The 27,839-nt window shown below is 41.6% G+C and overlaps 1 protein-coding gene across 4 annotated transcripts in view; it reads right to left on the minus strand.

The window, feature by feature from the left end:
• Window positions 1-104: 104 nt before the first annotated feature.
• UBE3B (ubiquitin protein ligase E3B) overlaps window positions 105-27,839 on the minus strand; it is a 31,433-nt gene continuing 3,698 nt past the window's right edge. For 2 of the 4 annotated variants that reach the window (XM_076061767.1, XM_032947043.2), the window contains exons 2-28: window positions 26,045-26,134; window positions 25,336-25,515; window positions 23,359-23,479; window positions 22,253-22,312; window positions 21,928-22,032; window positions 21,682-21,778; window positions 21,168-21,253; window positions 20,596-20,678; window positions 20,392-20,497; window positions 20,159-20,279; window positions 18,393-18,570; window positions 17,316-17,488; window positions 15,512-15,679; window positions 14,701-14,872; window positions 12,245-12,363; window positions 11,613-11,727; window positions 10,609-10,708; window positions 9,839-9,976; window positions 8,913-9,089; window positions 8,325-8,435; window positions 7,676-7,813; window positions 7,183-7,248; window positions 6,900-6,958; window positions 4,180-4,362; window positions 3,161-3,272; window positions 2,747-2,839; window positions 105-2,067 (exon numbers count right to left, since the gene is read on the minus strand). In XM_076061767.1, coding sequence (XP_075917882.1) covers window positions 1,876-2,067; window positions 2,747-2,839; window positions 3,161-3,272; window positions 4,180-4,362; window positions 6,900-6,958; window positions 7,183-7,248; window positions 7,676-7,813; window positions 8,325-8,435; window positions 8,913-9,089; window positions 9,839-9,976; window positions 10,609-10,708; window positions 11,613-11,727; window positions 12,245-12,363; window positions 14,701-14,872; window positions 15,512-15,679; window positions 17,316-17,488; window positions 18,393-18,570; window positions 20,159-20,279; window positions 20,392-20,497; window positions 20,596-20,678; window positions 21,168-21,253; window positions 21,682-21,778; window positions 21,928-22,032; window positions 22,253-22,312; window positions 23,359-23,479; window positions 25,336-25,515; window positions 26,045-26,134 — 3,343 coding nt within the window. In that variant the 3' untranslated portion in view covers window positions 105-1,875. Of the gene's footprint in view, window positions 2,068-2,746; window positions 2,840-3,160; window positions 3,273-4,179; window positions 4,363-6,899; window positions 6,959-7,182; window positions 7,249-7,675; window positions 7,814-8,324; window positions 8,436-8,912; window positions 9,090-9,838; window positions 9,977-10,608; window positions 10,709-11,612; window positions 11,728-12,244; window positions 12,364-14,700; window positions 14,873-15,511; window positions 15,680-17,315; window positions 17,489-18,392; window positions 18,571-20,158; window positions 20,280-20,391; window positions 20,498-20,595; window positions 20,679-21,167; window positions 21,254-21,681; window positions 21,779-21,927; window positions 22,033-22,252; window positions 22,313-23,358; window positions 23,480-25,335; window positions 25,516-26,044; window positions 26,135-27,572; window positions 27,735-27,839 lie in introns of those variants that run through there. The other 2 variants (XM_032947045.2, XM_032947044.2) reach the window with 2 other exon arrangements.

A 27,839-nucleotide genomic window follows, 5' to 3' on the forward strand; every position in this document is an offset into this window, starting at 1 on the left:
CACCTCTCAAGTTCTACGTCACCCATTAGTAATGTGCAACCATATGCAATCTATACACAGTAGGCAGAACATGCAAGTTGTAAGTGTCCACGAAACAAATCGGATTAAATTACAATACTTTATTCACATTTATTCTGAAAAGACAAGACCACTAGTTCGTTTGCTGTGGGAACATTGTGTGGTTTAACAGCTTAACTGACCCGTGCTCATACAGTTATATTCCGCAGCTGTACAATAACCGCGAGATCTGCACACGATCAGAAATTTAAAACTGGACAAACGACATGAACACCTACGGTTTTGTTTTTATAAAGTACGTACGTAGGGTAACCGCGTGGAGTTAATCTGACAAAACGCAATACTTTTAGGACCAGGGCAGGAATACGAAATGCAAGTGAAAGCCAGAAAAACGTGTTCTTTACAGTAGGGCAATGTTCACTCGAGTGACTGCCTTCGATTAGCACGGTTGGCTACGTACGGTGCGAAAGAAGTTCAAAATACATACATAATTGAGAATACCTTTAGGTGTTTTTGTATTGTGTACAGGGCAGGCCAAGTGGACTGTTACAGGCGAGTCCTGCCAGGTACCTTTTTGAAGGCACACGGTATTTTAAAGAAGTGCATTTGGGACTAAATTGAGGATGATTGCTTATACCAAGCGATACAAAGGAGGAAATATATCTCACACACAAAGAAGATTGTGTCAGCAGTATAAATGTATGGTATAAGTGTAGTGCTTTAATTTAAAATTAAACCAAATAAAATCGTCCCATCTTTTTCATTCACAGGGTAAATTAATTTGTATATAGTTTTAGAATGTAAAACTTGCCGATTAAGACTGCATGCCAGTTATAGTAGTTCTGTAAACACATGGAAGACTACACCGTAATAGGGAGTTAACATAGAAACGCAGATTCATGTACATAAAACAGCAGAACCAAAGAAATACAAATGTCAGCATCGCTTCTATTTACACGAGTTACGTTTATATTATATCATAGCCCATTAGTTTATTAAATTTGACAACTGTGTTGTTGCACAAGAATTTAAGGATTTTCAATTGATATTGCCGAGTGCACGCAACATAAAAATGATACATTCTCATTAGTTGACTGTGATCAACAAAGTCAGCCTGCACCAACACTGTGGCATGAGGGCAGTTTATTGTGGAGTGTACCCAAGTGTACAACTTTAAAACGAGGTTTCCGAGACCAGCTCCTTTCAAACAGAGAACATCGTGGAACGTGAGGCGTCAGAGCAGGGCCTCATTTTTTGGGACGTTCAAGGGGCACAAGGTTGGGAAACTCTTGTAGATGGTGACAAGAGGCAGCAAAAACCACATTCACGTCCCAACAGTGGCATAACCAGCCATGAGTTGCAAGTTTCAAAACACGTTATGCATACTTAGGGGGATTGTGCACCACCCACGGATGATCTCGACATGATGACAGAACGTCATCGCCTGTGAAACAAGAAGACTCGAACAAAATTGGTTTGCTCTCTACGCTTGTAGACGATGTGTATGTTCTCTACACTTGTAGACAAAGTGTACGTTCGTCGATTCTGAGGTGTTTAAAGTGTACCACAGGTAGGTCTACAGGTAGGTGAAGGCCGTCAAGTGCAAGAAGCGTATCTTAAATACAAACATTACTTGCCGAAAATTCATGACCACCTCGCCACTCGTCCTTGCGAGCGACACCTACCTTTACGGTCTTGCGTACAGCTGGGATAACGGCCGTTGGCTCAGGTTACGCTGTAAATGGAGGTGCGCAGTATCACCTTCCTCCCTTACCTCCCTCCCTCCCTCACCCTCCCAACGATGACGAGCTTTTTTCTTTGCCGGCCATCGCGCAGGTGCCGCGTGGCACGGACGCATCACGAGAGCTCGAATCCCGTATTCATGCTGACAGCGTAGCGTAGCTTGTCTCGCAGGACGCTCTTCTTGCTGTAGTTGGGCAGCTTGAGCAGGTTGAAGCAGGTGGAGGAAGTGGGGAGACGGCCGGCCGGCTCCTTCTTGCGGATCGTGAAAAACCCCCGCAGCACGCTGCCCAGGGTGTCGCCTGTGTCCTGCCGGAAGATTCGCGACAAGTGGTCACTTTTTTTATAAAGTAAACCGATTGGTAGTGTTACTAATTGCAATGCAGCTTCGACAATCAATCATACAATCCATTAATTTAATCCGGATAATGTTGTGGGCTTAATAATTAGCAAAATTAACGTGCAGTAATTTAAACTTACATGTCTAGTACATTAACAGCCAGTTTGCCGCTGCACTGCTGGATAGGCGAGGGTCTTCCCACATCATATGGATCATGGGGGTTATTTAACCAGATTTCACCACACTGGTCAGTGTGGGTTGAAGGTGGGAACCATAGACGAGTGAGAATAATGGTACAGTACAACAATGGATTTGCTACATTGGCCCCTATCCAGAATGTAGCACAGTAATCAGAATACATTTTACAAATAGACATTGCTAAACCAGCTACCACCTTAAAATGCGAGCAAATATCATTGGAACGCAGGCTGTAACTTGAGGAGGCCTAGTAGATTATAAATGCTGACTCAATGATAACCCCAGAATAGTGGTATTTTTCATCATAACATTTCACGTAATGCCTGTTAGCATAAGGGACATTTATTCAGAGACAACAACTAAATATAGGGTTGGCTCTGTGAGCATATAGAGGAGTGCAGAACGCTCACTCTGCAGGTGTAAAACCATTGTGAAATGCACCCTTCTCACCTGGTCATCAGCGACCTCCACACATCTGATGGAGAAAGATGGCTTGAGATGTGCAAACCCCAATAAGGGAGGCCTGGAACAGCTAGTCACAAACTGTAAAGGATAATACAGATTACAATGTATTTTAATCACTTAACTTTTATTTAAAAGATATATACAAATAAAAAAAGCAAAGATTTATTCATTCTTTTTATTAGTCCAACTACTTTTCACTGTTAGCTCATCAAGAGAATATAAAACATGAGAGGCAAAATGATAGTTATGACAAACCTAAATAAGTGCTGGCTATATTTGGTTCATCTGGCGAAGCACCAATGGATACGAGAAGGGAATTGAAGGGCAGAGGAGAATGCCAACTGCTAATGAGAGAGGGGACAAAGCTATGCAGGATACTTGTAGGGCAACGATACTGACCTTGAGAAACATTGCTCTCTCCTGGGCTGTGAACTCTTTAGTGAGAATGTCCCACAGCCATATGATCACACGATGGTTGTTATGGAAGCCCCCATAATAGACTGTGTGTTTCCTGGAGCAAACAAAACAGCAACAATTACAGCAATGAGCATAAACATGTGTGCATAGAGAGGTGCTGCACAGTTATAAAGTGTGTTTGTGTGAAGTAAATTTTGGTTCTGTGCTACTTTTCACTCTCCTCTCAAATCTGCCAAAATTTATATTATACTCTTTGGTCCTATTGGGTAAAGTCACGTAGGTAAAAAATAAAATAACAAAAATCACGACGTTTCGGCCACAACACAAGCGGCCTTCATCAGGTGAAGGGACGAGACTGTCTGGAGGACAGCGCTTTAAATCTAGAATTTATATTATACTGACAATGTATTTGCCCGAGTGATCTAAAAGATCATCACGCATTCTTGATGGACTGGACTCATAAGAGTGTGCGATAACAAGTGTTGAGACTTACTTACTTACTATAGCTCGTGTATAAGATTGGTTACAGGGTAGCCATACAACTGTCAGACCTGTACTGATGAATATATACTCCTGAGCAAGACTGAAAATGCTGCCTCCATTCAGTCCAGTAAATGTGTATTTAAAAAATATTCACATGCCTAGATGAATATTGATAAACTAATGATACATGCATTTAATTGTGAACTGATGATTTGCAATTTATGTACATTTTATACAAATTACATGCAAATAATACCTATAGACCGATGGAACGAATAAGACAGAACAATTAGTTGGGACGATATAAACGAGATGGCACAAACAAGATTCAAAATAATTGATAACCTAATCAAACCATGACCCCAAATCATGAAAAGTGATAAAACCATGGTGGAGTAGATGTGACTTGTGACATGCTTAGTATTGATACATTCACAAAAAAAACTTGACTTGTTGCAGAATTGGAATCTGACGAGCGAGAATGCGCCACATGCGATGGCGTCTGTGTGTTTAGGCACCGTAGGTCCTCAAAGTCGATCTCGCCCGTGTCACCGGCGATGAGACGCTGCATCTCGGGTGTGGAAAACATGCCCATCCACTCTGGGCTGATGAGGGACTTGAATCCGTGAATGAACGCTCCTGTCTGCTTCTTGATCTTCACGTACATGCGGTGATGAGCCAACATGTGGATGTAGCTGATCCTAAAGGCACGGCAATAAATAAAACTCTCAAGAGCTTTCAAAAACGCTTTTCTTTACTCAAATATTGTAGCACACTGTGAAGGTGTAAAAACAATCTTGATTTGAAGCTTTCGTGACTGCAGGAATCCACACTCTTTGGTTCTTTCGGTAAAGTCACGTAGGTAGAAAATAAAATAAATCACGACGTTTCAGGCGCAACACAAGCTTCCATCATCAGGTGGGAAAGCGTGGTGTGCTGCTGAGGCAGACAGTCGCGATTTATTTTATACCTACGTGGCTTTACCGAAAGAAACAAAGAGTATGTGTAAAAACAAGTTTTGCTTCATGGCGCGGTCCTTGCTGCAATTTATCATGACACTACATTACGCAGAAATTACGTTATTTATATTGTCATTTGTTTATTCAGGAAAGCCTCAATGAAGGTCCTATGTTTTGGAGAATTGGCCAATTCCATTTTAAGGCAGCGTTTTGCATGTGGTAGGGAGCTGGAATACCTGGAGAAAAAAAACACACATGCAAGGGGATAGGACTCAAAGGGTCTGCGCACACAGCTGTCATTCATAAACTAACTTGCTTAACTGCCAACTGGCCCCATTACAACTTATTGAGTTTTGGAGTTTCAGAAATGTGCAATTCAACCAAACCTTATCTCCAAAGCATTTGATTAATGGGATTAACCGACTGCACTAGGCTCCCTCCAAGCCCAGTTCAGAAGTACAGTAGATAGTCTCATTTGAGGTACTGGAGATGCTGTTAAAAATGCTGCAGTTAAAGAAGCATGTGTTCTGGATGCTACTGAAAATTGTGTGATGACATATAGAAGACACACTGTTTAACATTTAGTAATTGTGATAGGAAACCATTTTTACATTTTATTGAGAATACAGTTAAGTGTGTACAAAGAAAACCTAACATTCGTCAATAACATTGCCATGAAAGAAAAATATATTTTCGGCGACGTTTTGGGCAATGACCCTTCGAATAGCACATATATAGCACCAATAACCCTTTCCCATTCTGAGACATCTGCAAGTTGCAGGGTGGGTCCTGTTCACCACTGAATCGCCGAACGCAAAAAGCGGTGAACGTTAATTTTATTTACAGAGACATAATGCTGCTGTTTCTAAAAACATTGTGCTGTACTCACCACAGAGAACTGTAGCGACACGACCACGCTCTATGATATCTGGCACCAAACTGTGCCACATGCCCTCCCGCACGGCCTTTTACTTCCGAATCCGTTCCGATGACAGAATCGATCATTGGAACGGGAAAGGGTTAATAACATTAATGTACTACGAAGGGCCATTGTGAGAAATGTCACCTAATATATATTTTTTTTATTTTAAGGGCACAGTATTATTGATTAATATGTTGAGTTTTTTATGTTCATTATGCCTTTGCACCACTGCCAATTCAACATCACTGCATAATTTGTAATAATGCATTCATTCAGCGTGTGCGTAATCGCCGAGCTATGCGATAGTACTCCCGGTGGCAATGTGCAGTTCTCGTAAACCTCCGCTGAACTTAGTGAACAGTCATCGATAATACGCGCCATTTACTACTATAATGAGCCAAGAATGTCTGTGTGTCCAGTTTGTGACATCACTCCAGGTTGGCCAGCCCCCCTCATTAATACTCATGAACAGGTGACGTCCTCCACATGGACCCCCCCCCCCCTCATTAATAATCACGAGCAGGTGACGTCACTCCACATGTAGCACCCCCCCCCCCCCTCCATTAATATTAATTAGCAGCTGACGTCACTCCACATGGGGGGGGCGAGGAGCCTGCTCCCCCCTGCTCAGCGTCAACTCACAACCCTCACTACAAAGGCAGAACCCTCACGTCACGCGATCTCCGTAACGCTATTGAGACATCGAAGTAAAAAGTACGTCATGATGAACAAGGGATTATAACCTTTAAATGAAATAAGTCTGTGTCACCGCGCCCTTACAAATTGCACACGCATTGATGCAATGAATATCACGTCGCCATCTGCCTTTCGCTTGCAAGTTTCAGATTTACTGAAATACACCCGTCCTTGGACAGGCAACAGGCGAGTTCTGTATATAGTACCACAGCTGCAGTGTGCATTAATTATCATCAAGACCCCAACAGTGGAGGCTGGTCGCACAGAGACCTTGCCCTGTCCGTAACCTGTTCAGCAAGGGCCACTGACAGCATGTCAGGTTGGGGCTAGGTAGACAGACTGTAGGATCTGTGATAAGGAACCGGTGTGATGCCGATTGTGGCGATGGATCAGCGTTCACGTCTTGCCACCTGTCAGTACCCGGTTCACACCAAGGAAACATATAATCCTCCCGGAAAACGAAATTCCTCGAATTTCTATCGGAACATTGCTACTGACCACCCAGACAATAATACATTGCTAAGTCGTCACAAGGACATGGTGATTACACAAAAGTGTATTCTCTAAACACAAAGGGGTTTTCAATCAGCAAAGATAATAAAGCTTGCAAGACTAATGGAAAAGGATACTTGTATGGAAAGGGGTGAAAGTTCAAACATACTTGTTTTCGTTTGTTACAAGGGTTGTCTTTCCACCAGGGCAAAGTTCATAGCACACAAGCTGGGCAGAAAGAAAAAATACACTGGTGAGTATACGTAGACTCCTTAATATGTTATCTGCATAACCACATGGGACACCAATACAATAAACAATTAACCCATTTAAAAATTAACCAAAGAATAAATTTTTAATATATAATTTAACTAAAATCACGAAGGTGTTTCAAATACATAAACGGCTCCACTGGGTGATTTAATGAATGAAATGTGAAAATCAATGATTACTTTTCCCATGATATCCTCTTCGTACGAAAACGTCAGTCCCAACTCGCTCACATCTCCATCATACCTCTGCAACGGAGAACATTTTAAGCATCGATTACTTCTCCTGATACCATGCATAACACAGCAGTAATTTACTGCACTTCATTTACATGATACAAGTACAATTCTGTCCTTAAAAAAACGATATTTAATTCGCCTCCACATGTTGTACAGGTCCTCTTTCAGATGTCTGGTTTCGTGTTTCTTCATGTGAAATAGTGAGAAAAGGAAAATCAAGATTTCAATCTTTTTAAGTTTTTCCACGTGTATCACACTAATCCACGAAGCACTGTGATGTTACAAACCGCAGCTATAATCCAATGGTGGTAAAAAATAATCATGAATCACTCCCTTTTCAACCCAACCATAACCAATCTTGGAATCCTGCTTTCAGGAAGTAAAAATGTCAGTGGTGGGAAGAGGTGGCAGTAAATCAGGGCCTGTCAAAGGCTACCTTGATGGAGGTGAGGTTCTTGTAGAACTCGGCATCAAGGGAGGGCAGCTCATCGATGGAGCTGTAGGGCATGGATGTGTGCACTCCGCGCACCTGACTCAGGAAGAACGGCGCAAACGGTACATCCACTACAATGCCCTGCACAACAGGAAAGTACACATTAATGGCGAGTCAATAAGATGCACGACCATTGTTACAAAATGTAATTCTTTATTATGCTATGTTCGAACCTAATGCTATCACCTAGTTGATGTTGAAGTTCGTAGCTCTGAAATTTGTGAGTGTCACGGTAATTGGTAATTCATTTGATTATTTTTAAATAATAGTCCAGTTGGCACACATGAGTGTTTATTAATAATGGATACAACTTGGACGACAAATAAAATCTAACCTTATAAGTAGTAGCAGTAAATAGTCTTTAAACCAGATGAGAGCCCATTCAGACTAAAGATATTTCGAGGAAAAACTTAGTCGCAAATTTATATGAAATTGGAGGTCATATCCTTAAGCCAAAACCATCGTTCACACCACTCTGCAATGAGTCTGTGAAGTGGGTATTTTTGCAATGACAATATTTTTTAACAATTATTTCAATCTCACACTATATGGACAATGTGTCACAAGTGACTCTTGTGTCCTGCAGGCAAACCTCATAGACGGCCTTTCCCAGCATTTTGCCGACAAACTCCATGAGTTGGAGGTGGTTCTCATGGACATAGGATGTGGGCGAGGGGTAGAGACGCTCATCCCCAATAGTGATCTGGAGACACGGAGCACGCGGGAGTTTTTAAACATCATAGGATTACACGTGCAATGCGAAGAGATTATGTCAAGTTTCATTATTTGTAATTGGACCCAAATCACTGGGATGACCCCAGACAATGTGCAGTGTGTTCTTATTATAACATGGACGAATATACCCTGCCTGCATACAATAGCTATTTCGGGAATCCTATAAATGTACAAAAATTTGTAAGAAAATTAAGTTCACACTCCCCAAGCTTAAAACGTGAACAGCGCACAAAGCAATGCTGACTTACTGTTCACTGCGGCCACAGTCCAACTTAGTATGCCAACTACTGTAGCACTGAATTGTGCATTTTGTGATTTTTGATGGTTTAACTGGTGTTTTTTTTTACCTTTCTTTCATATTACTTTATATATTTGTATAACAAACAAAAAACTATATAAACAGCATTACAAGCTCCTCCATTTGTATGTCTGATTCTGGTCTCACCTTGAAGAGGTTGAGTTCAGGGTCAAACACCTTCTTGATTATCTCCTCCAGGAATTCTTTAAAAACACCGTCCTGATCAATGCCGGCCTCATCCATGCCAAGGTCGTTAATGAACTTCACCCGGATAGTCCCTTTCAGCGAGTTTGGGGGCAACCGGCTAAGCTGTTCGTAGCCATCCTGCAGGCACATGCAAAGTGACAGTTAATAATAATAATCATTGACATTTATTTGTAAGGCGCCTTCCACTAATGTCTCAAGGTGCTTGATACATTTTCTCCCACAACCACAATACGGTTTGGATTCATACAATACCTAACAACATCATGTATAAAATAGTGGGACATGCATCATGAGTGAAAAAGGAGGCATAACATTAATGTTAATATAGTTATGTACAGTTGTACATTGTTTTATTATCGTTTTTTTTATAGAAGAATCATATGCAAAAGAGAGTCATACCCAATGGGCTTCTCTGGGTGCTCTGGTTTCTTCCCACGTGCATAAAGACTCATTAATTGGCTGAAAAAATGTTAATCTATAGGGGACCGCAGATATTGGGAAATTGGTGGTGCCGACTCACCACCTGGCTATATTCCCGCTTGTCTGTGTTTCATTAGTGATTCTGAGATGCAAGTAGCATGGACGCCAAAATATGAAACTAAACATTATTATTGTTCTGATAGTGAAAAGAAAAATACGATTTGGATTTATCGTGTCTGAAACCTGGATTTGAATAGGGGCTGGGAGATGGTAGCATGTATTACCAGGTGGAGAGAGTTCCAGATTACGGTGGCAATAGTCGTCAAGGAGCTATTTCCCACAGAGCAATGGTTTGACAAAAGGGCTTTTACAGCTGGCACCACCAGCTCGTGTGGTAACCAATCAAAAAGGTGAGCAGACTCTTGGCCAATCCCAGCGCCTCATACCTCCAGCATTCGTGAGCGGCGAACGGTGATGTGCGTGATTGGCGCACCGTGATTCAAATCCATTAGGGACACGATCTGATTGCCTGTCACCAGGCTGGACTTCTCCTTGGCCACCATGCTCCGGAAGAGCACAACTCGCTGTGAACACATACGTGCGTGTTATTTCCTCCTGCATTCGGTACACATGGAACACTACTTGAGTTTATTTCAATGCACTATACATATAGTGAGGGGAGCGGTGGTATAGTGATTAGCACACTACGCTTTGCACCTGGCAACCTGTTCCGAGTCCTACCTACAGTTAACAGCAGTGTCCGTCCAGTGTTCGACGAGCTGAGTTCGCTTCCGATTGCCAAGCAAATACATTATAAGATTGCACTCATTACACACAAAGTGCTTGCCACAAATGAAGCACAATACCTTGCTGATCTTGTCAAGGAGCATAAAGCATCACGCAAACTCTGGTCACTCTCGGAGCGGCTTTTGACTAGCGCTTTCAGATGCGCTTCTGCAGCTGTCTGGAACACTCTACCCTCCAATATTAGGAAACCACTGGAGCTATGCAAATTTAAATCTAGATTGAAAACTCATTTCTTCAGAATTGCATTTTGTGTTAAGTTTGTTGTCCTTCCCCCGCATCTCCGATTAGCACGATTGGCTATATACGGTACAAAATAAGTGTAACATACATACATATAATGAGCATTGTAAATTATTATTTCTGCAAAAAGTAATACAAATGGAAAATATAATGATCAATGTATCCTCACATCCTTGTGTGGAAGAACATGTGGGATGTGCTGGAGAAGCAGTTTGGCTCTCTTCTTTCCCTTCTCGAGCTCAGAGAACAGGACATTTGCCTTCAGGTCCCTGCAGTTTCAAGAGGAAGATTACACAGCAATCTGTCAGCGATTAAGCATGCTCACACAATGCAGGGGTACATTATAGGTGAAACTGAAAATAGGGGCAGTGGGGTGAGTGGTAAGAGAGCAAAAGGAACCCACTCTTGAATTCCACCTTTGACTCTTGTGCTGATCTGAACTCATATCTTTTTAAAGCAGCACCTAGCATAACCACCGGCTTCTGAAATTGCCCACTCAATACAGTAGGTACATGTGAAAGCAAAACCGTTGGCATAAAAATGTGTTGTTTGGATGAAAGCGAAAATGAAACAAGATTGTCTCATCATGGTACCTCCTTTGCCAGTACCAAAATATGAGAATAGGTTTTCCCATTTTTTCTGGCAACAAAACAGGTGTTAAGATGTTAAAACACCAAACTGAAACCTTTTACAAGGAATCATGTCTGCATTAACCACAATACTTGTGATCAGAATGCAAAAAAAACGTACTCTGATCATATATGCATTGTCTTTGAAACTGATTGGTCCACACCAGAGACAGCTTGAGACTAGGCTAAAAAAAGGGGAAAACCTATTCTCAAGATTGTCTCAATAAGAGTATTTTTTTTTTAAATTAAAGTTGGTTGCACATGAATTTAAAAAAATTGTGATGTTTTTAATTGTATTTTCCATAGTCATGTGGATAAGCTGGTGCTGAGAGTTTGGCAGTGTCAATGATGTAGTTATCAAGTGTGTGTGCATGCAGTGCAACTGCACAGGAGCCCGTGGGCCAGAGGGGCCCCAGTGTTGGGCTATGAAGAGTGGGGCAGAAATTGGACATAGGCCCCCCTTTCATTCTTTGCACCGAAGCCCAGACCAATGATGCTAGAGCATTCAGCAGTGCTCTGCATTGTGTTGCACGTGTGATCGTACTTTTTAAGCCAGTGGTCCTCAGGCGCAAACCTCCTCCTGCAGTCTCGCTCGTACAGCGTCATGAGCCAGCTGTGCACCGAGGCGAATAGCTGCGAGCGGTCGGTCTTCTCACTCTCTGTGGTGCCCACACAGCCACCACACAACCACAGCATTCACCGCACATCCACAGCATTCACCACACAACCAGAGATCCACCACACATATTCCGGACACATCGATAGTCACCAGTTTCTCTGTTTTTTTTACTTTCATCCCACTAATTTCTACTATCTACAGCACTCGCATCTCCATCTGTTGTTTATCACTCAACTCAAAATCTTTGTCTTTGTCTTGACGAGCATAAGGCCACTCCAATAACTTTTGTGGGCTACAATTGACTCATGGACCACCCGTGGAAGAGCCTTGCCATAGAGCTAAGCGCAAACAAAAAATTTTGTTGACCTGGTCACAATAAAACAAGCAGTTTGAAAGATTATGGCAGAGCAATATTTTAAAGGCTGTATTCCAAGGGGCAGCAGTTTAATTTGTGCACAGTGCTGGACTTTGAAACAAATGTCTACACATGAGTCTCCACTGAGTAATGCAGGTCATTAACTCATATTTCCTAGTAATAAATGTTCAAGCCACCTCACCTAGAATGCCATCCCAGATCATCTTGAAAACAAAGGTATTGAGGAAGGAAGAAATGGTAACCAGCTCCTCCAGCTTGAAGGAGACCTGCTCTTCGTACAGCTCAATGTCATCCAATATTCTATTGAAAAAAGAACAACAAAAACATGCATGTGTACATGTACATCTATTGTCAATTCACTACTGGCAGAGGGCATCCACACACCATGTGGGTCATGGGGGTTATTTGACCATACTTCATCATGCTGATGAGTTTTCATTCGTGAAGATGGAGAGGATAGATGTGGGAGAATATAAGCCCCCCACGTAGCCCTGCACCCATATAATGCCTTTACACATGAGACTGGTTGCACTCAGTTCGGCTTATATGGGCTCACAATTAATTTGCTATACTGCCATCTCCTGGCTAACTTATAACTTACCCGTTTTTGCATTTCAAAAAAATATATTTGCTCTCCCAACCAACCCCTGTTCCAAAAGCAGAGGGACGCTATAAAAGGGACTCCCATTGGTCTTTGTTTTTTTCGGTAAAGTCACGTATAAATAAGAAATAATAAAATAACATAATAGCGTACGACGTTTCGGTTGCAACACAAGCAGCCATCATCAGGTACAGAAGAGCTAAATTTACGAGAGAGGGGAAACACATAACCTCAGATGTATATACAGACACCCAAGTAGGGGGAACTAACACAGATACAACTGGGGACACAGAGAGAGAAGCATACCAAACAGACAGGGTTTAGCAAAATTTGGAAACCATATAAAGCAACACAGACGGTCGGTCAAAACACAATTAACGTATAGTCCGGTTGATCACGCTATTTCAAAGATTGCCAAATTGCAAGTTAAGTATGAAACTCAAAATACAGACCGCACACACACACACAGACATCCAAGTAGAGCAAACCAGCATGAGGTATGCATATGCATACCTCATGCTAATTTTGTCCCATTGTCTCTCAGCCTTACCTTCTCTGCCTATTTAAGCCAACTTCACTGTGTGCTTGTCTCTGTGCTGGGTCGCTCTACTTGGATGTCTGTGTGTGTGTGTGCAGTCTGTATTTTGAGTTTCATACTTAACTTGCAATTTAGCAATCTTTGAAATAGCGTGATCAACCGGACTATGCGTTAATTGTTTTTTAACCGACCGTCTGTGTTGCTTTATATGGTTTCCAAACTTTGCTAAACCCTGTCTCTTTGGTATGCTTCTCTCTCTGTGTCCCCTGATGTATCTGTGTTAGTTCCCCCTACTTGGGTGTCTGTATATACATCTGAGGTTATGTCTTTCCCCTCTCTCATAAATTTAGCTCTTCTGTACCTGATGATGGCTGCTTGTGTTGCAACCGAAACGTCGTACACTATTATGTTATTTTATTATTTCTTATTTATATGTGACTTTACCGAAAAACCAAAGAGTAATTCCTGCAGTCACGAAAGCTTCAAATCAAGTCCGGACTCCCATTGGCTCTGTGAAATTCGTAATTAACAAGACTCATGAGATGTGATGGAAATTGAACCCAGGGGAGGAGATAGGATAGTAATTGATCCCGCAGAAAGTGCTTGGTAAAGGAAATTATGATTATGATTATGATGATTTAATAATCGTGATAAATAATGATTATTGATGAACAACACTGCCTTATAACATAATCATGATAGGCTGATGTTTTGTGCAAGGACGCGACATCAGAGAGGAGAGACCATGGGTAGGTGGGATGAAAGACATAAGTTCAAGAAGATTACATACAACACTGTGGAGCTGAGACATGCTCATTAAAGTTGACAAATGAACATATACTCACGAGGTGTACTCAACAATAAACTTGAATACGAATACAATACGATGATTAATTAATTGACTTTTCATTTTACAGTTTTCTCAGCGCTCTACGTTAGTGTGATATCCAACTAAGTTGCAACATCACATCTGGCTGCCCCCACTCTCTGTGCTCTGAATGCGGGCTACTGCCTGAATCATCAGCCTATAATTTTCATGCAATGCTTTGTTAAAGACGAATATTGTGAGGTCCTGATTTACACTTTTACATCACTGTCCCTTAACATTTGGTTACATCTTCATCACAATGTTTCGTTTCAGATTTAAGTAAACTGCGCTCTGCTGGTGCCTGCATAAAAATTATCTAAGCGTACAAGCTGACAAGACCAAAGGGTGACATGGGTTGAGAGAATACATTTTTTGTCAAGGTCAAGAAGTGGGATGAGATTATGAAAGTTTCTGACAGGAATGGATAGGAATACATTTGTTGTGGAGCTCATTGGAGTGAATAAGATTGGAAGCATTCTGATGGGACGAGATGGGGAAGATTAAACACGTTGTTCCCATGTCACTCTCTAGCCCAACATGCCGCATTACAGGCCATCATTGTGAACAAGGGCTATTGTATTAAATGTCCTCTGCATAGCAGTGTTATAAGCAACACGGGCAGACACGCACGTGATCAGGTGTCGAGAGCAGTCGCAGAAGAGCGTGAGCATAGCGAGCAAGCAGCGCGAGTCCTCCGTGTCGCTGCTCAGGCACTCCAGAAAGAGAGCGAGGCCACCTTGAGGTCCCAGCTCACAGATGAAGGCCCACAGCTTGGGCAGGAGATCGTCAAGATAGGTCAGACCTGCACAATACAATTTCAGTATATAAACGTGGCTTAATTCGGCTTACATAACATATCAATTTACAATACACATCAACTTCACCTATTCAAAAACAAGGCATTTGGTAGCAGTGTGGTTGCAATAGTTATTTTGTCCAGGAATGCACAAATCATGTATTTACAGGATTTTGTATTAAGCAAGTAACATCTGTACATATATAACACAAATAGGAAAAACACCATGCATTTGACCATACTTCATAATGCTGACCATATATTTGTCCTCGAAAGTATTTAATTAGCAATAAAGGGCACTTTTGCACTCGGTGTAAAGGAAGAGGTACGTCCGAGGGTCGTGACACGGCAAGAGGGCTAGGGACGCCGGGCGCAAGGACAACGCAAATGCATTAATGGTTTCAACGGTTGTTGGAAATCGTAATAAAACGAATATATGAAGATAATCCTAAGAATTAGATGTTAAACCTGTACGAGTTAACTTGTTTTCTTACCCACCTGTTGAACACATTAAAAGCACAAGCATGCACATTTCTTTGCATGCTAGTGCCTTTACTCTCAATTGTTTGCACTGCCTCTCACACTCTACAGATAATCGTCAAATATGCCACCGCACGTGATGGCAGGAGAGCTTCATCGTCGTACCGGTGAGGATCTGGAGGCGGATCTGCGTGAGTGTGGTGAGCGCCGTCTGGTACAGCACACACACCCCGCACACCCTCTGCACCTCGGGCGAATCCACGCGTTTGCCGCCCACCGGTCGCAGGATGCTGCGGACGGCTGCAGAGCGCCGGAACGCCTTTCGGAACATGCCTGAGGAGACGGCCCAGGGAAACGGTCATAGTTAGAACAATGCAAGGCGTGTGGGTTGCATTCGAGAATCACCGCTGTGCACGAGTGTCTTCGCCGGTAAGGTGACGTGGCCTCAATTTGCCATGAGAACTTTATCACACTATAGATCCTATGCCATGAGCAATTGTACGCATCTTGTGCTCATATATACAAAACTTTTCCAATGAGCAAAATAAAATGAATCTCAGCAAAATTTAAAGACTGTTCCTCATGCATTATATGGCACAACTTAAATGTTTACATTTTGATTTAAATGTTTAAATTTTGATTTAAAGCTTTCGTGACTGCAGGGATTCAAAGTCTTGGTTCTTTCGGTAAAGTCACGTAGATCCGGTTCCGTCTGTAAAATATGTGATTCCGGACATACAGTACCCTGGCATCTATAAACTAAGTTGCCTTTGTGGTAGTAGTTACATTGTAGAAACCAAACGACATGTCTCGGACCGCATTCGTGAACACAAAGCAGACCTAAAACACGGTAGGACCAACACCTCGGCCGTGGCAGATCACTGTTATAATTCAGTAGGCTCACATGACATTGACTTCTCCAAGACAGAGGTTCTTTGCAAGCCATCTGGCTATCATGAGAGATTCGTTCATGAGGCTATCCACATATACAAACACAGAGACAATTTCAACCGAGAAGATGGATTCTGGCTTAGCAATCATTGGAAGGATTTGATAAAGCATTTCGGGTCTTAATTGATTGTTCATGCTTACAGTGGCTTTCAGACAGCATACATTAATTTTTCGTCTCCCCCCTCCTCTTTTCAGAACATAGATGGACTCGTCCTTCTAAATAAACTGTCAAATCGCTGCGCGTGGCGCTGATGTTTTTTTATTATAAATAAATAAACCGTTTAAAATTAAATAAATTAATGCAAACCGACACACCTAATGACAACCGTTTGTGTTATGGTCGAAACGTCGTGAGAATTTTTATTGTTTTATATATATTTTATTATTTTATTGTTTCCCTTCAACGTGACTTTACCGAAACAGCTAAGAATATGAATTATTGCAGTCACGAAAGCTTTAAATCAAAATCCTAATATATGCTTACCAAAACCAGTATCCATTTCTTGCCAAGATAATTTCTACATAGAAAATTGTTTCCTGTCAATTGCCAAATTCGTAAAACGTCTGCCAATACTATAAAACACTAATTTTTGGCAACTGATAGTATAACCAACCCTCTTTGCTGAAAATAATCAGAATCCATATGGTTAAAATTTGTACCAATTTTGTGATGACCAAATCAGGTAAATTGTGTCCCATCTCGTTAGATCTCAGAAGCTAATCAGGGTTGAATCTGAATATTGCTTGGATGGGTTGATCATGTGTAAAAATGCGGCAGCAGAGGACAGTCCCGAAAATCCATTGTTGTTATGCCCTCCCCCACCACCTTCGTAAACCTGCACTGACCAGTGAAGCATGGTCAAATATCTCTCATGGAGCACAAGGCATGGGGAGATCCTCATCCAGCAGCAGACTGATAAAAACGGGCTGCACATGTGCAAGTTCATGTTTTGAAATTACAATGGCTGCTGTCAGCGATGTTTGCAGTTTTGTACGTGTGGACGGTGGCATTCTCTACTTTTCACGGGCTTGTCATTTGGGACGGCGGCAGTAGGTGGGGCGGTTGCCAGGGCCGGCTCCTGTCCCTCTGCCAGCTTGCGCGTGAGCACGTCCCGGAAGAGCACCCGGATCATGCGAATACCCCACAGTGACTGCAGCTGCTTCGTCACAGCGGGCATGGCCTCGTTCAGCCTGCTCGGCATAACAGCAGCATCATCAGGCAACGGGTTGCCGCGTACTCATCAATTGTTTGTGCAATTTAATAAGAGAATAATTAATTTATTTTATAACTGGCTCTTTCAAATCTCGCTTTCTTCTGCAGTGAAACGTCAAGTACTGTGAAAGTTAAGTCTAAGTAAAAAAAAAAGATCTTGCTATAATAATTTCCTAAATTGCATAAGTTAAACAAAAATCATGTCAATAATGTACAATCTATAGCATATTACAGAATTTATATCCATATATTGGGGAGCAGTGGTACAGTGGTTAGCGCACTACACTGCAAACAAGGTAACCCGAGTTTGATTCCCAGCTAAGGATAATATCAGTGGCAAGTGAAATCTGAACCAGTCCTAGGTTGCTCCTTTTCATCAACCCACACTAACCAGCGTGGTGAAGTATAATCAATCAACCCTTATGATAGATATGTGGAGAGGCCCAATTTCATCCATTAGTGTACTGACAGTGTCTATGAATTATTATGAGTACGAACTTGGTAATCTTGCATAAATGACTGAATGACTGGCACAGATTCTCATTTAAAGGAGGCATGGGGTCTTCATACAGTAGTGCCCAGAGGGGGCTGTATTGTTATTCCGAGCCAACAAGATATTTTATAACATTGCAGGATGTTCTTTAAAGGTAATGTGTCCCAAGGCAGTCTGCATGCTGTTTGGAATCAAACAAAGTTGGTAGGTAATTAAAGCTTTCGTGACTGCATAAATTACTCAGTTTTTTTCGGTAAAGTCACGTATGTAGAAATACCACAAAATTATATTAAAATAAATAAATACATTTTATATAATTTTGTGGTATTTCTACATACGTGACTTTACCGAAAAAAACCAATGGGTAAAGTTGGTAGGTGTTTACTGACCCATAATCCATGCTCTGTGCGAACCAGCCAAGTACAGGGTGCCAGTGAGTGAGATTGGACTTCTTCTGCAGAACATATTTCTGGCAGTAGGTCAGCACTGAAGTCACCAGGCTACTAAATGCCTCTGTCTCCTCTTCAAGTAAGCTCTCATTTAACAATGCCAGCATGATTAAATTTCCTGCATAAAGACAAATAAAGGTTAGCACCAGTGAAGGTAAAGTCAGATTCAGTTTACGTTCATTGTCGGTAATAATATAAGTGCAACTTAAACCAATTCTAACACTTTCTGTAAACGATGAGAAATTAATTGGGTGGAAGTATTTGCAGGGTGTGAACAAATACGGGAACTACAGGAAAACTGTGATCTTTAACACGTAGGCTTTCGCGACCAATATTATTCATAATAAAGGTTTTTGGGTTAGATCGCGTTAATTATAAATGTGTCGTAACCCTCCACCACCCGACACGGCCAATGACGTCACGTTGACAAAAGACAAATAATTAACTACTTTAGCCCACCGGTGTGTTGAAGAGTGAATCCACAACATTTACAGTTTGAGTACGACGTTTCGCTGGTAAATACATCCAGCATCATCGGGCAATTCGCCAGAATGGTAAAGCCCTCGCTTGCTCCCGGTTTTATATAGAGCAGCAGGGTGACGTCATCATTTATGTAAAACTAATTATTACTGGCAAAGACTAATTAGAGAATCCATTGAAATTGAGAGGAATAAGAATAAATTTAATCGCTCTGACAGCTACAGGCTTAGTGCGGCCTGGAAGCGTATTATTAAATAATACACATTACATTTTGATTTAAAGCTTTCGTGACTGCAGTAATTCATGTTCTTGGCTCTTTCGGTGGAGTCGCGTTGGGGGAAGCAATAAAATAATAGAATATCTATGTTTGTTGTTTTGTTGTTTCCCTTCGGCGTGGCTATGCCGAGGGAGCTAAGAATATGAATGCACATTACAATTCCTTATAGGGGAAACTCATACTAATTAACGGATTACTAACATAGCATATAATCACTAACACACATTACAACTAATTACTAATCTACAACTCATTACTAATCATAACCATTGACTGATTACTAATTGATTATATAATTACAATACCCCCCCCCCTCCGTCTCTAATCACTGCACCTGATGAGTTAAATGATGACGTCACCCTGCTGCTCTATATAAAACCGGGAGCAAGTGAGGGCTTTACCATTCTGGCGAATTGCTCGATGATGCTGGATGTATTTACCAGCGAAACGTCGTACTCAAACTGTAAATGTTGTGGATTCACTCTTCAACACACCGGTGGGCTAAAGTAGTGAACTATTTGTCTTTTGTCAACGTGATACATTTTTTACCGACTGGCCGTGTCGGGTGGTGGAGGGTTGCAACACATTTTTAAATAACGCGATCTAACCCAAAAACCTTTATTATGAAACTGTGATCTCTATTCAGCAAGAGGTGCGAACGTGACCAAAGGCTCAGTTCTCCCATCATGTCCTGCACATGACATAACATCACCATACTGTGTATAATGCACACAGCCTTACTTGAGACCAGTAGTTCTTAACCTGGGGTGTACGCACCCCCTGGGGGCGCGAAATGTCCTTTCTGAGAACCAAAGGGGTGCAAGGCTGCAGTAATGGTTCAGAACCACTGCTTTATACAATAAACTTAAGAGTGTGCACTTATTCTAAATAATTTGGATGACATCATTTCAAATTTTTCTTACAAAGCAACACATTTTCAACAACTTACCGAGCAGACAAAGGGACATGGTGCCTTCAAGGCAAATGCAGATATCCTCTTGATAATCCTTCTGCCTCAGGAATGTCAAGACTTTCCGAAACAAGTCGTGTCCTGACATCATGTTTAAGCACTGTGGAAAAACAAAGTTCAAACAAAGCACTGCTATTGATCTACCAGATTTGTACTGTTAGCTGGGGCTCTTTGCGAGGTGAACTGCGGAGAAAGTGTTTCACTTGGCTCACCTCGGGGGCAATATTGGACAGGTGCAGCACTAACGCCGGAACGGACAGCACGTGTAATGTGAATGATCTTAGCAAGTTTTCCGAAAACTTGGCTGCGACCACAGGCCTGTAAATAAATTACATATATGCGTTAGTATAATTTAAAAGTAAAGGTTTTATTACATGTTTATAGTCCAAAATTCAATAGAAACCAGTAAGACTTACCGTAGTGCAACTGTGAATACAGCTGTCAGTGTAGCTTTGTTCAAAGTTGGTACAACCCTTGCCAGTCCGTTGGTCATTAGTATCTGAGAAATAAGTGGAAGACTGTTACCCCCTGAAGCTTCAACTACAGCATTATTAGCAACTTGAAAACAGCTGTTTGTAATGTTTGTAATTCATTGATGGCTTGGATGCATGGAAACTGGATTGTTGGGTGGTGCACCACAATGTAAAAAAACAATAATCCTGAATCGAATCACAACCCTGCATTGCGACAAATCACTGAATCACAGCGATAGGGTGAATATTGTTACACCCATGATATTGATATAGGATGAATGCTGACCAGTTGGAATCAAACAGTGCAGAAGGATATATAATATGTATGTGTTGTGGAAAGAGTTTCGACTGATGACACAATTCGATGAGATGCAAACATGGATTGCCTGATGATTTAGTGACACATTAAGCAACCTATTCGAAGGACTAAGCTAAGATAGTCAATAGCTATATGTGTTTGCGTCTATACATATGTACTAAGTAACGTCGGCTAAAAAGTTAGTGGACATGGGCACCTGTAAGTCGGGGTAGAGTCCTTTCTGGTTCAGATGTCCCATAACATTTGCACAGATGAGATTCATGCTGATCTTAAAAGTGTCACCTGCAACACATGGCTCGGTGTTTCAGTCTCACTCGAGTACACATAATCAAGTAGGTAACAAATTGTATTCTTTATGTTTATTTAGTTTGTTCTCATAATAATCGAAATGAAACATTTGCATAACATTTACATAAGTAAAACACACATCTCTTTGTTCGAGCAGGCACGATATGACACTTTGAGGATTACAAACCATTCCATTGATGAATTGTTACGTGATGAATTGTTATCCTACAAAGGCGAACTAACCATGTTCCTGAATATCAAACAAATCTGATTAACAACCATGATAATAAACTCCGGTGTATTGTAAGTATTTTAAGTGTTTATTTTTAATAGTTGATTCCTACACAAAAATCTTCTCCCCTCCTAATTTTAGGAGCTGCTTCCAAGCGTGTAATTCCCACTGAAATTTCCTGACCTCTCACCTTTGACCCGCACCATTCTCCAGCCCCCAGCATCAGTGAAAGTCACGAGGACCGTGAGAAACAGCGTGATCTGTTTTGTATCCAAGATACTTTCCGGCTGAAGGGAAAGAAAACAATTTCCCACATTAATTAAAATCATTGCCCCTTAAACACTAGGTTTTCTCCCACGACAAAGGTGCACATTAAACAGTTTGTGGAATTCCAGCTTATCTATCAAAAGTGTCACTTTTTGTAACGTTGCAGTACCTTTAGTTTCTTTAAGTAACTACAGCAGATCGAAAGGACGTCCTTGAGCTGTTTGATCCAACGTAGCATGTAGTCTTTAGAGAGTGCCAGGGATACATACCACACCTAGGAACAAACTGTTACTTGCACACCAGGCAGCGATGTGAAATGCAGACAGATCCATTTCAGTATCCACCTCGAGTGGGCACAGGTTGATGATTGTGCACGATTTATCACACTCGAAGCTTAATTCACACTTGGAGATTAAAGACGATGCCCATTTACATTTATCATGGAGCTTACAAGCATCAGTCTTAATATATGTGCACTGTAATGTCTCGCATACCTTGGAGTCGTTATCCTCCTCCATACTGCTCAGCAAGTGCCGGCAGAACTTTTCAAACCTCTGCCGAAAAAACACACACATGAGTACATTGCCCTATATCCGCAAAACATAAATTTCACGAATATATTTTAAAACTAAAAATAATAATAACTATCAGCCCTGTGCCAATCCACTGTTGGAATGGGAGATGTTTGACCACACTTTACTACACTGGTTAATGTGAACTGATGAAGGGGATGGGAGGGAGCCAGGACTGGTTCAGATATCACTGACGTTAGCTGTGGCCTGCAAACAAAAGCAGGTCACTGGGTTCATAGAGCAGTGCTGATAAACTGCCACTGCTCTATGCCAAGATTAAAACACTGAACTAAAAATTGTACTTAGCCAAGGGGCACAACAAAAGATTTTTAAATCCCAGTAAATGCCATAATAGAAATAACGACCTACTTAAGATGAAAAAAGGGATACAAAGGGATTTATTTTTACATGCAGTAACATATTCATGAGAAACTGAAAACTGAATGAGAATAAATTTTTATTTAAAGCTTTCGTGACTGCAGTAATTCATATTCTTAGTTTTTTCGGTAAAGTCACGTTGAAGAGAAACAACAAAATAACAAAATATATATAAAACAATAAAAAATTCTCACGACGTTTCGACCATAACTCAAACGGTCATCATCAGGTGTGTCGGTTTGCATAAATTTATTTTGAAAACGGCATATTTATTTATTTATATAAAAATGACGTTTGCGTCACGCGCAACGATTGGCTGTTTGCCAGGACTAGTCCATCTATAATAGATGGACTAGTCCTGGCAAATAATAATAGATGGACTAGTCCTGGCAAACAGCCAATCGTTGCGCGTGACGCAAACGTCATTTTTATATAAATAAATAAATATGCCGTTTTCAAAATAAATTTATGCAAACCGACACACCTGATGATGACCGTTTGAGTTATGGTCGAAACGTCGTGAGAATTTTTTATTGTTTTATATATATTTTGTTATTTTGTTGTTTCTCTTCAACGTGACTTTACCGAAAAAACTAAGAATATGAATGAGAATAGTTGAAAGAAACACTAAATCCAAAACATATACTTGCCTTGATATCTTCTGCTGTGTTAAAGATGAAGAGTAGCTTCTGCCCAATTTTAAACAGACAGAGAGCATTCTTTTTTGCAGGACTGGCTTCTTGTGCAGAGAAAAACTCATCCACCTCGTGCCTACAAAGAAGACAGTACCTATTTGTATGAATTTCAAGCATCCATGCCAAACAACTGCAAATTCCTAAACACCTCTTCATTGCGAGTGATTCATGAGCTTGTGGTTACCTTCAAGAGCCTACACAAGGAGGTTCAGTGTTTTTTGTGCTGGTTTTGATGAAGATTGAAAGCCAGATTTCACGATCACTTCATGAAAGATTAACAATTGCAGATTAACAATTGCACATACAAATCTTGTGCAAAGCAAATCTAGTATGTTCGCTCGCATAAATGTCTCCTATGGGGTGTACACGTGTGCTGGTGTGAGGTGCTCTCTCAGATGCTTTATTTCATTATAAAATACAAAAGTGCCTGTTTTATACAAAAGTCCTTACCACCTGTCAAATGTTTCTGCCTCTATAAGCAAATACATTCAATGTATATTTGACATAACAGTCTGGGTAATTTGACTGGCCGCACTACTGGCATAAAAGGACACCTTGGGAAATGGAGAGTTCTTTTGATGTCCGTAAGTAAACAAATCCGAGTGTTTGATACTTTCAGATTGAGGATGAATGAATGTTTAACTTTAAGCAAACTTTGCATTTCTGAGAAAAAAAAATCAATACTCTGGATAGACCACCTGAAATAAGATGGATAAATTTTAATTCAAAGCTTTCGTGACTGCAGGGATTCATATTCTTGGTTCTTTCGGTAAAGTCACGTAGAAGGGAAACAATAAAATAATACAAATATAAAACAATAAAATTCTCACGACGTTTCGACTGCAACACAAGCAATCATCATCAGGTGTGAAAACCACAGCTACCATGAGAGATTCGTTCATGAGGCTATCCACATATACAAACACAGACACAATTTCAACCAAGAAGATGGATTCTGGCTTAGCAATCATTGGAAGGATTTGATAAACCATTTCGGGTCTTAATTGATTGTTCACGCTTACGGTGGCTTTCAGACCGCATCCATTATTTTCGTCTCCCCTCTCCTCTTTTCCGAACATAGATGGACTCGTCCATCTGAACAAACTGTCAAATCGCTCTCCATGGTGCTAACATAAAAAAACGCCAATTTTTTCAAATTTTCGTGCTGTGGTTTTCACACCTGATGATGATTGCTTGTGTTGCAGTCGAAACGTCGTGAGAACTGTATTGTTTTATATTTTTATAATTTTATTGTTTCCCTTCTACGTGACTTTACCGAAAGAACCAAGAATATAAGATGGATAAGTTCGGGGTAACAAAATAACATGTTATAATTTTTACAGAACTTCAAAACCTCTGAAAGTCTATATTAGTCCTAGAATCTTCTTTGGGTTTGGGGGAAGGCTCTCAAAGTAGTAGCCTCATTCAATCCTGAGATTCAGTGTGGAGTAATTTGGGATACTGCCAATGTCTCTTCGATTTTGTTAATTGCAAATCCCAGGAGTATTAACACTCATTTATTGGCTTCAAACATCTTAATACACATGCACCTTTATATGTTGCGCATGTGCAGCATTGTGAGATGCAGTTTGCATTAATATATAAAAAACCATAATAATTATTTTTATGAACCTCCCCATTTGTATTTACCTGCAATGAATCACTCCAGCACCTTTGCATGGCAGATTTGGCTGTTTCCAACGAATGATGGAAAATTAATAGCCCACAATGCATTTGTGGTCACCAATCTCAAACCATGGACTGCAAAGTAGACTACGGTGTACATCAACCATTTTGTGGCAGCTTTCAAATCATTATCAGGCTACTCCTTAAGCCGTCAAATTGGCTCAACAACCTTGCCATGAATGCTGCAGACCAACTCCCCACAATGCGAAAAAATAATTGTAACAGAAAAAAAGACTACTCCCTTACCGAGTGCGGCGGGCAATGCATCGGCGACACAGGAAGCCGCGCACTAGTGCTTGGATCTTGATGGCGGCACGCTCTCGATCCCGCTGGCCTCGCCGCTCCTCCCGCGCCACACGCGCTCGGTCCAGGAACTCGGCACGAGTGCTTTGGCTCTGGGCGCCCGCGCCGAACATCTCTGCGTCTCTGCAGATGTAAACGCACGAGTGCACAAACAGTGGAAGTTCCTCAATGCAACTCTCTACTGGCCGCTGTCGCACCAGTTCAGTGGCCAGGAAGGCACGAGCCAGCATCCGCCAAGCTCTTATATTACATAGTATAGGCATAATGCAGATTCGTCAATTAAAATCGATTATCATGCTCACGATATCACTCATGAAATCGTGAGTGTAAATATCTATTGTTTGTAAAATAATTATATATGCGAATTTTGTGAATGTAGCATTTAAGCTCATTAAAGGGTACATTTTAAAGATATAGAGATTGAAATGAATACATTCTTGAATCGATAATATATTCTGAAATTATTATTTGTACCTTGCCTTACTTCCATCAGTACACAGTTAAAAACTCTTTGTGGGCAATAAAAGCGAAGATTTTGAATTAGTCTCTTGGAGAAAAAAAATGAGAGCAAGACAAAGGCTTAATTGGGTAACCATCTGCTGTTGAAATATTGCCAATCTACTGTGAAGCTCAATTGCATATTTGACAGTACCTACTGACAGAATTCAATGGAGAAAGAGCTTTAATCCAAGCTGCTGTCACATTCCATGGGCATGTCTTGTAGCAGGAGAGGTTGCCATACCTAACACAGTGTAAAATGTGCATGTTTAAAATTAGTTGTAAAGCCACCAGCGCTGCATATCATGATTAAAGCATGAGTAAACAGTACAGTACAGGTCACCTTGGACATGACACAATACCAGAACACCAGCAATGAGCTAGAGATATTAATATTCACACAACAATCATGGATCATGTGCATTATTAACAATTTCCCCCTCATTATTGAGCAATAACCCAGTGACTATTTCTTTAAATTTTACCATTGTAGGGGCCACTGAGCTTTGCTGTATCGCTCATTTTTCAAAAAAGACCTGGCCACAAATGATAGCTGAACGAAGTGGCTTATCACGTGGAAATGCATAGCAGCCAAATTCTTTTAACGCATGTTGATCTTAAACGTGGAGATGAAAACCGGACGATCCGGAAAAGAAAAAAAATCCAGACGACCACGGGGAGAGAAACATGCATTCTTCAAATATATGTACAGGTGTCAGGGTCAGGATCGAACCCACAACCTCGTTCATACGAGGCGAGGGAGATAACATCTCGCCATCGCGGCCACCCCAGTTACACACATCCCAATGTCAACAATATTCATTTGTGAACATCAGTATATTACCGTATAACCACCCTTATGTGCATGGTAATTATATTAAACGAAAGGTTTACTTCTGGTTTAACTCCAAGAAAGTGATCATCAGTAATCCGCAGCACTTACACGGGTCTCACCCTCATTGGTGATCATTAATAATCCACTGTCCTTCCTTCGGTTTCATTCTAGTTAGTAATTATCAGCAATCCACGGTACTTAAACGGGTTTGATCGTTATTAGTGCCTATCAGTAAGCCACAACCCTCATTTAGATTTCAACCATATTCGTGATCGTCGGTATGACAGCCCCTTACACACACACGATTATATCAAATACCACGTTTATCATTTCATTTCCACCCTCACTGTTGCTCTTTGGTACGGTAGAGCAATTAAACCGGCTTTTACCCCCATCGGTTCGGTATTCATTCACCCACAACTCTCATACCGGTGTCAAACCATTAGTAATCATCATTAAACCACACCTGGTTACCCGGGTTTCACCATCATTAGTGACCATGTCAGCCGGTCTCACCCCGAGTGACAGCTCTCGTACACATCACTACATAAAACACCACACACCACACACATACACATTTGTTTGCCTCAGTTTCACCCTCATGAGTGACCATCAGCATTTCCCCGGGGTGGTCGTGCTCTTTATATATAGTAAAACTTGCACTGCGAGGCCGCGCTTGTCCTTTGTAAACAAAACGCTTCGCATTCAAAGCGGCGCACGGACGATCCCCGACTACGTGCGGCGGGGTCGGACGAGGAGTGGGGGGGGGGAGAGGGACAAGGGAGCCGAGAGAACGAGGAGGCGATGGTAGAGGAGGAGGAGGTGGTGGAGGTGGAAGGGCACACACCGCGGTCACCACAGCGGACCGAGGCCGCCGCTCCAAACTCTCGCGGGCGGCGGTAAAGAGACGCGGACGGCGGCGGCCAAGGCGGAGGGGGGGGGGCGCGGAACGACGGTCTTCGTCCCACCAGCGCCTTTTACATTTCCTAGCCCGGATAAGCCACGGTAGCGGAGGCTCGCGGCGGGGGGGGAGGGGGGCTTCCTTCCACGTGCGCGCCCGGACCAATCAGCGCGCGGGAGCCGCCGCCTCGCGTCGTCTATCCGCGCTACGGAA

This window comes from Petromyzon marinus, chromosome 5, assembly GCF_048934315.1.
Source record: "Petromyzon marinus isolate PM22_M1 ecotype Great Lakes invasive population chromosome 5, UKy_Petmar_22M1.pri1.0, whole genome shotgun sequence".
In the NCBI taxonomy this organism is placed as follows: domain Eukaryota; kingdom Metazoa; phylum Chordata; class Hyperoartia; order Petromyzontiformes; family Petromyzontidae; genus Petromyzon; species Petromyzon marinus.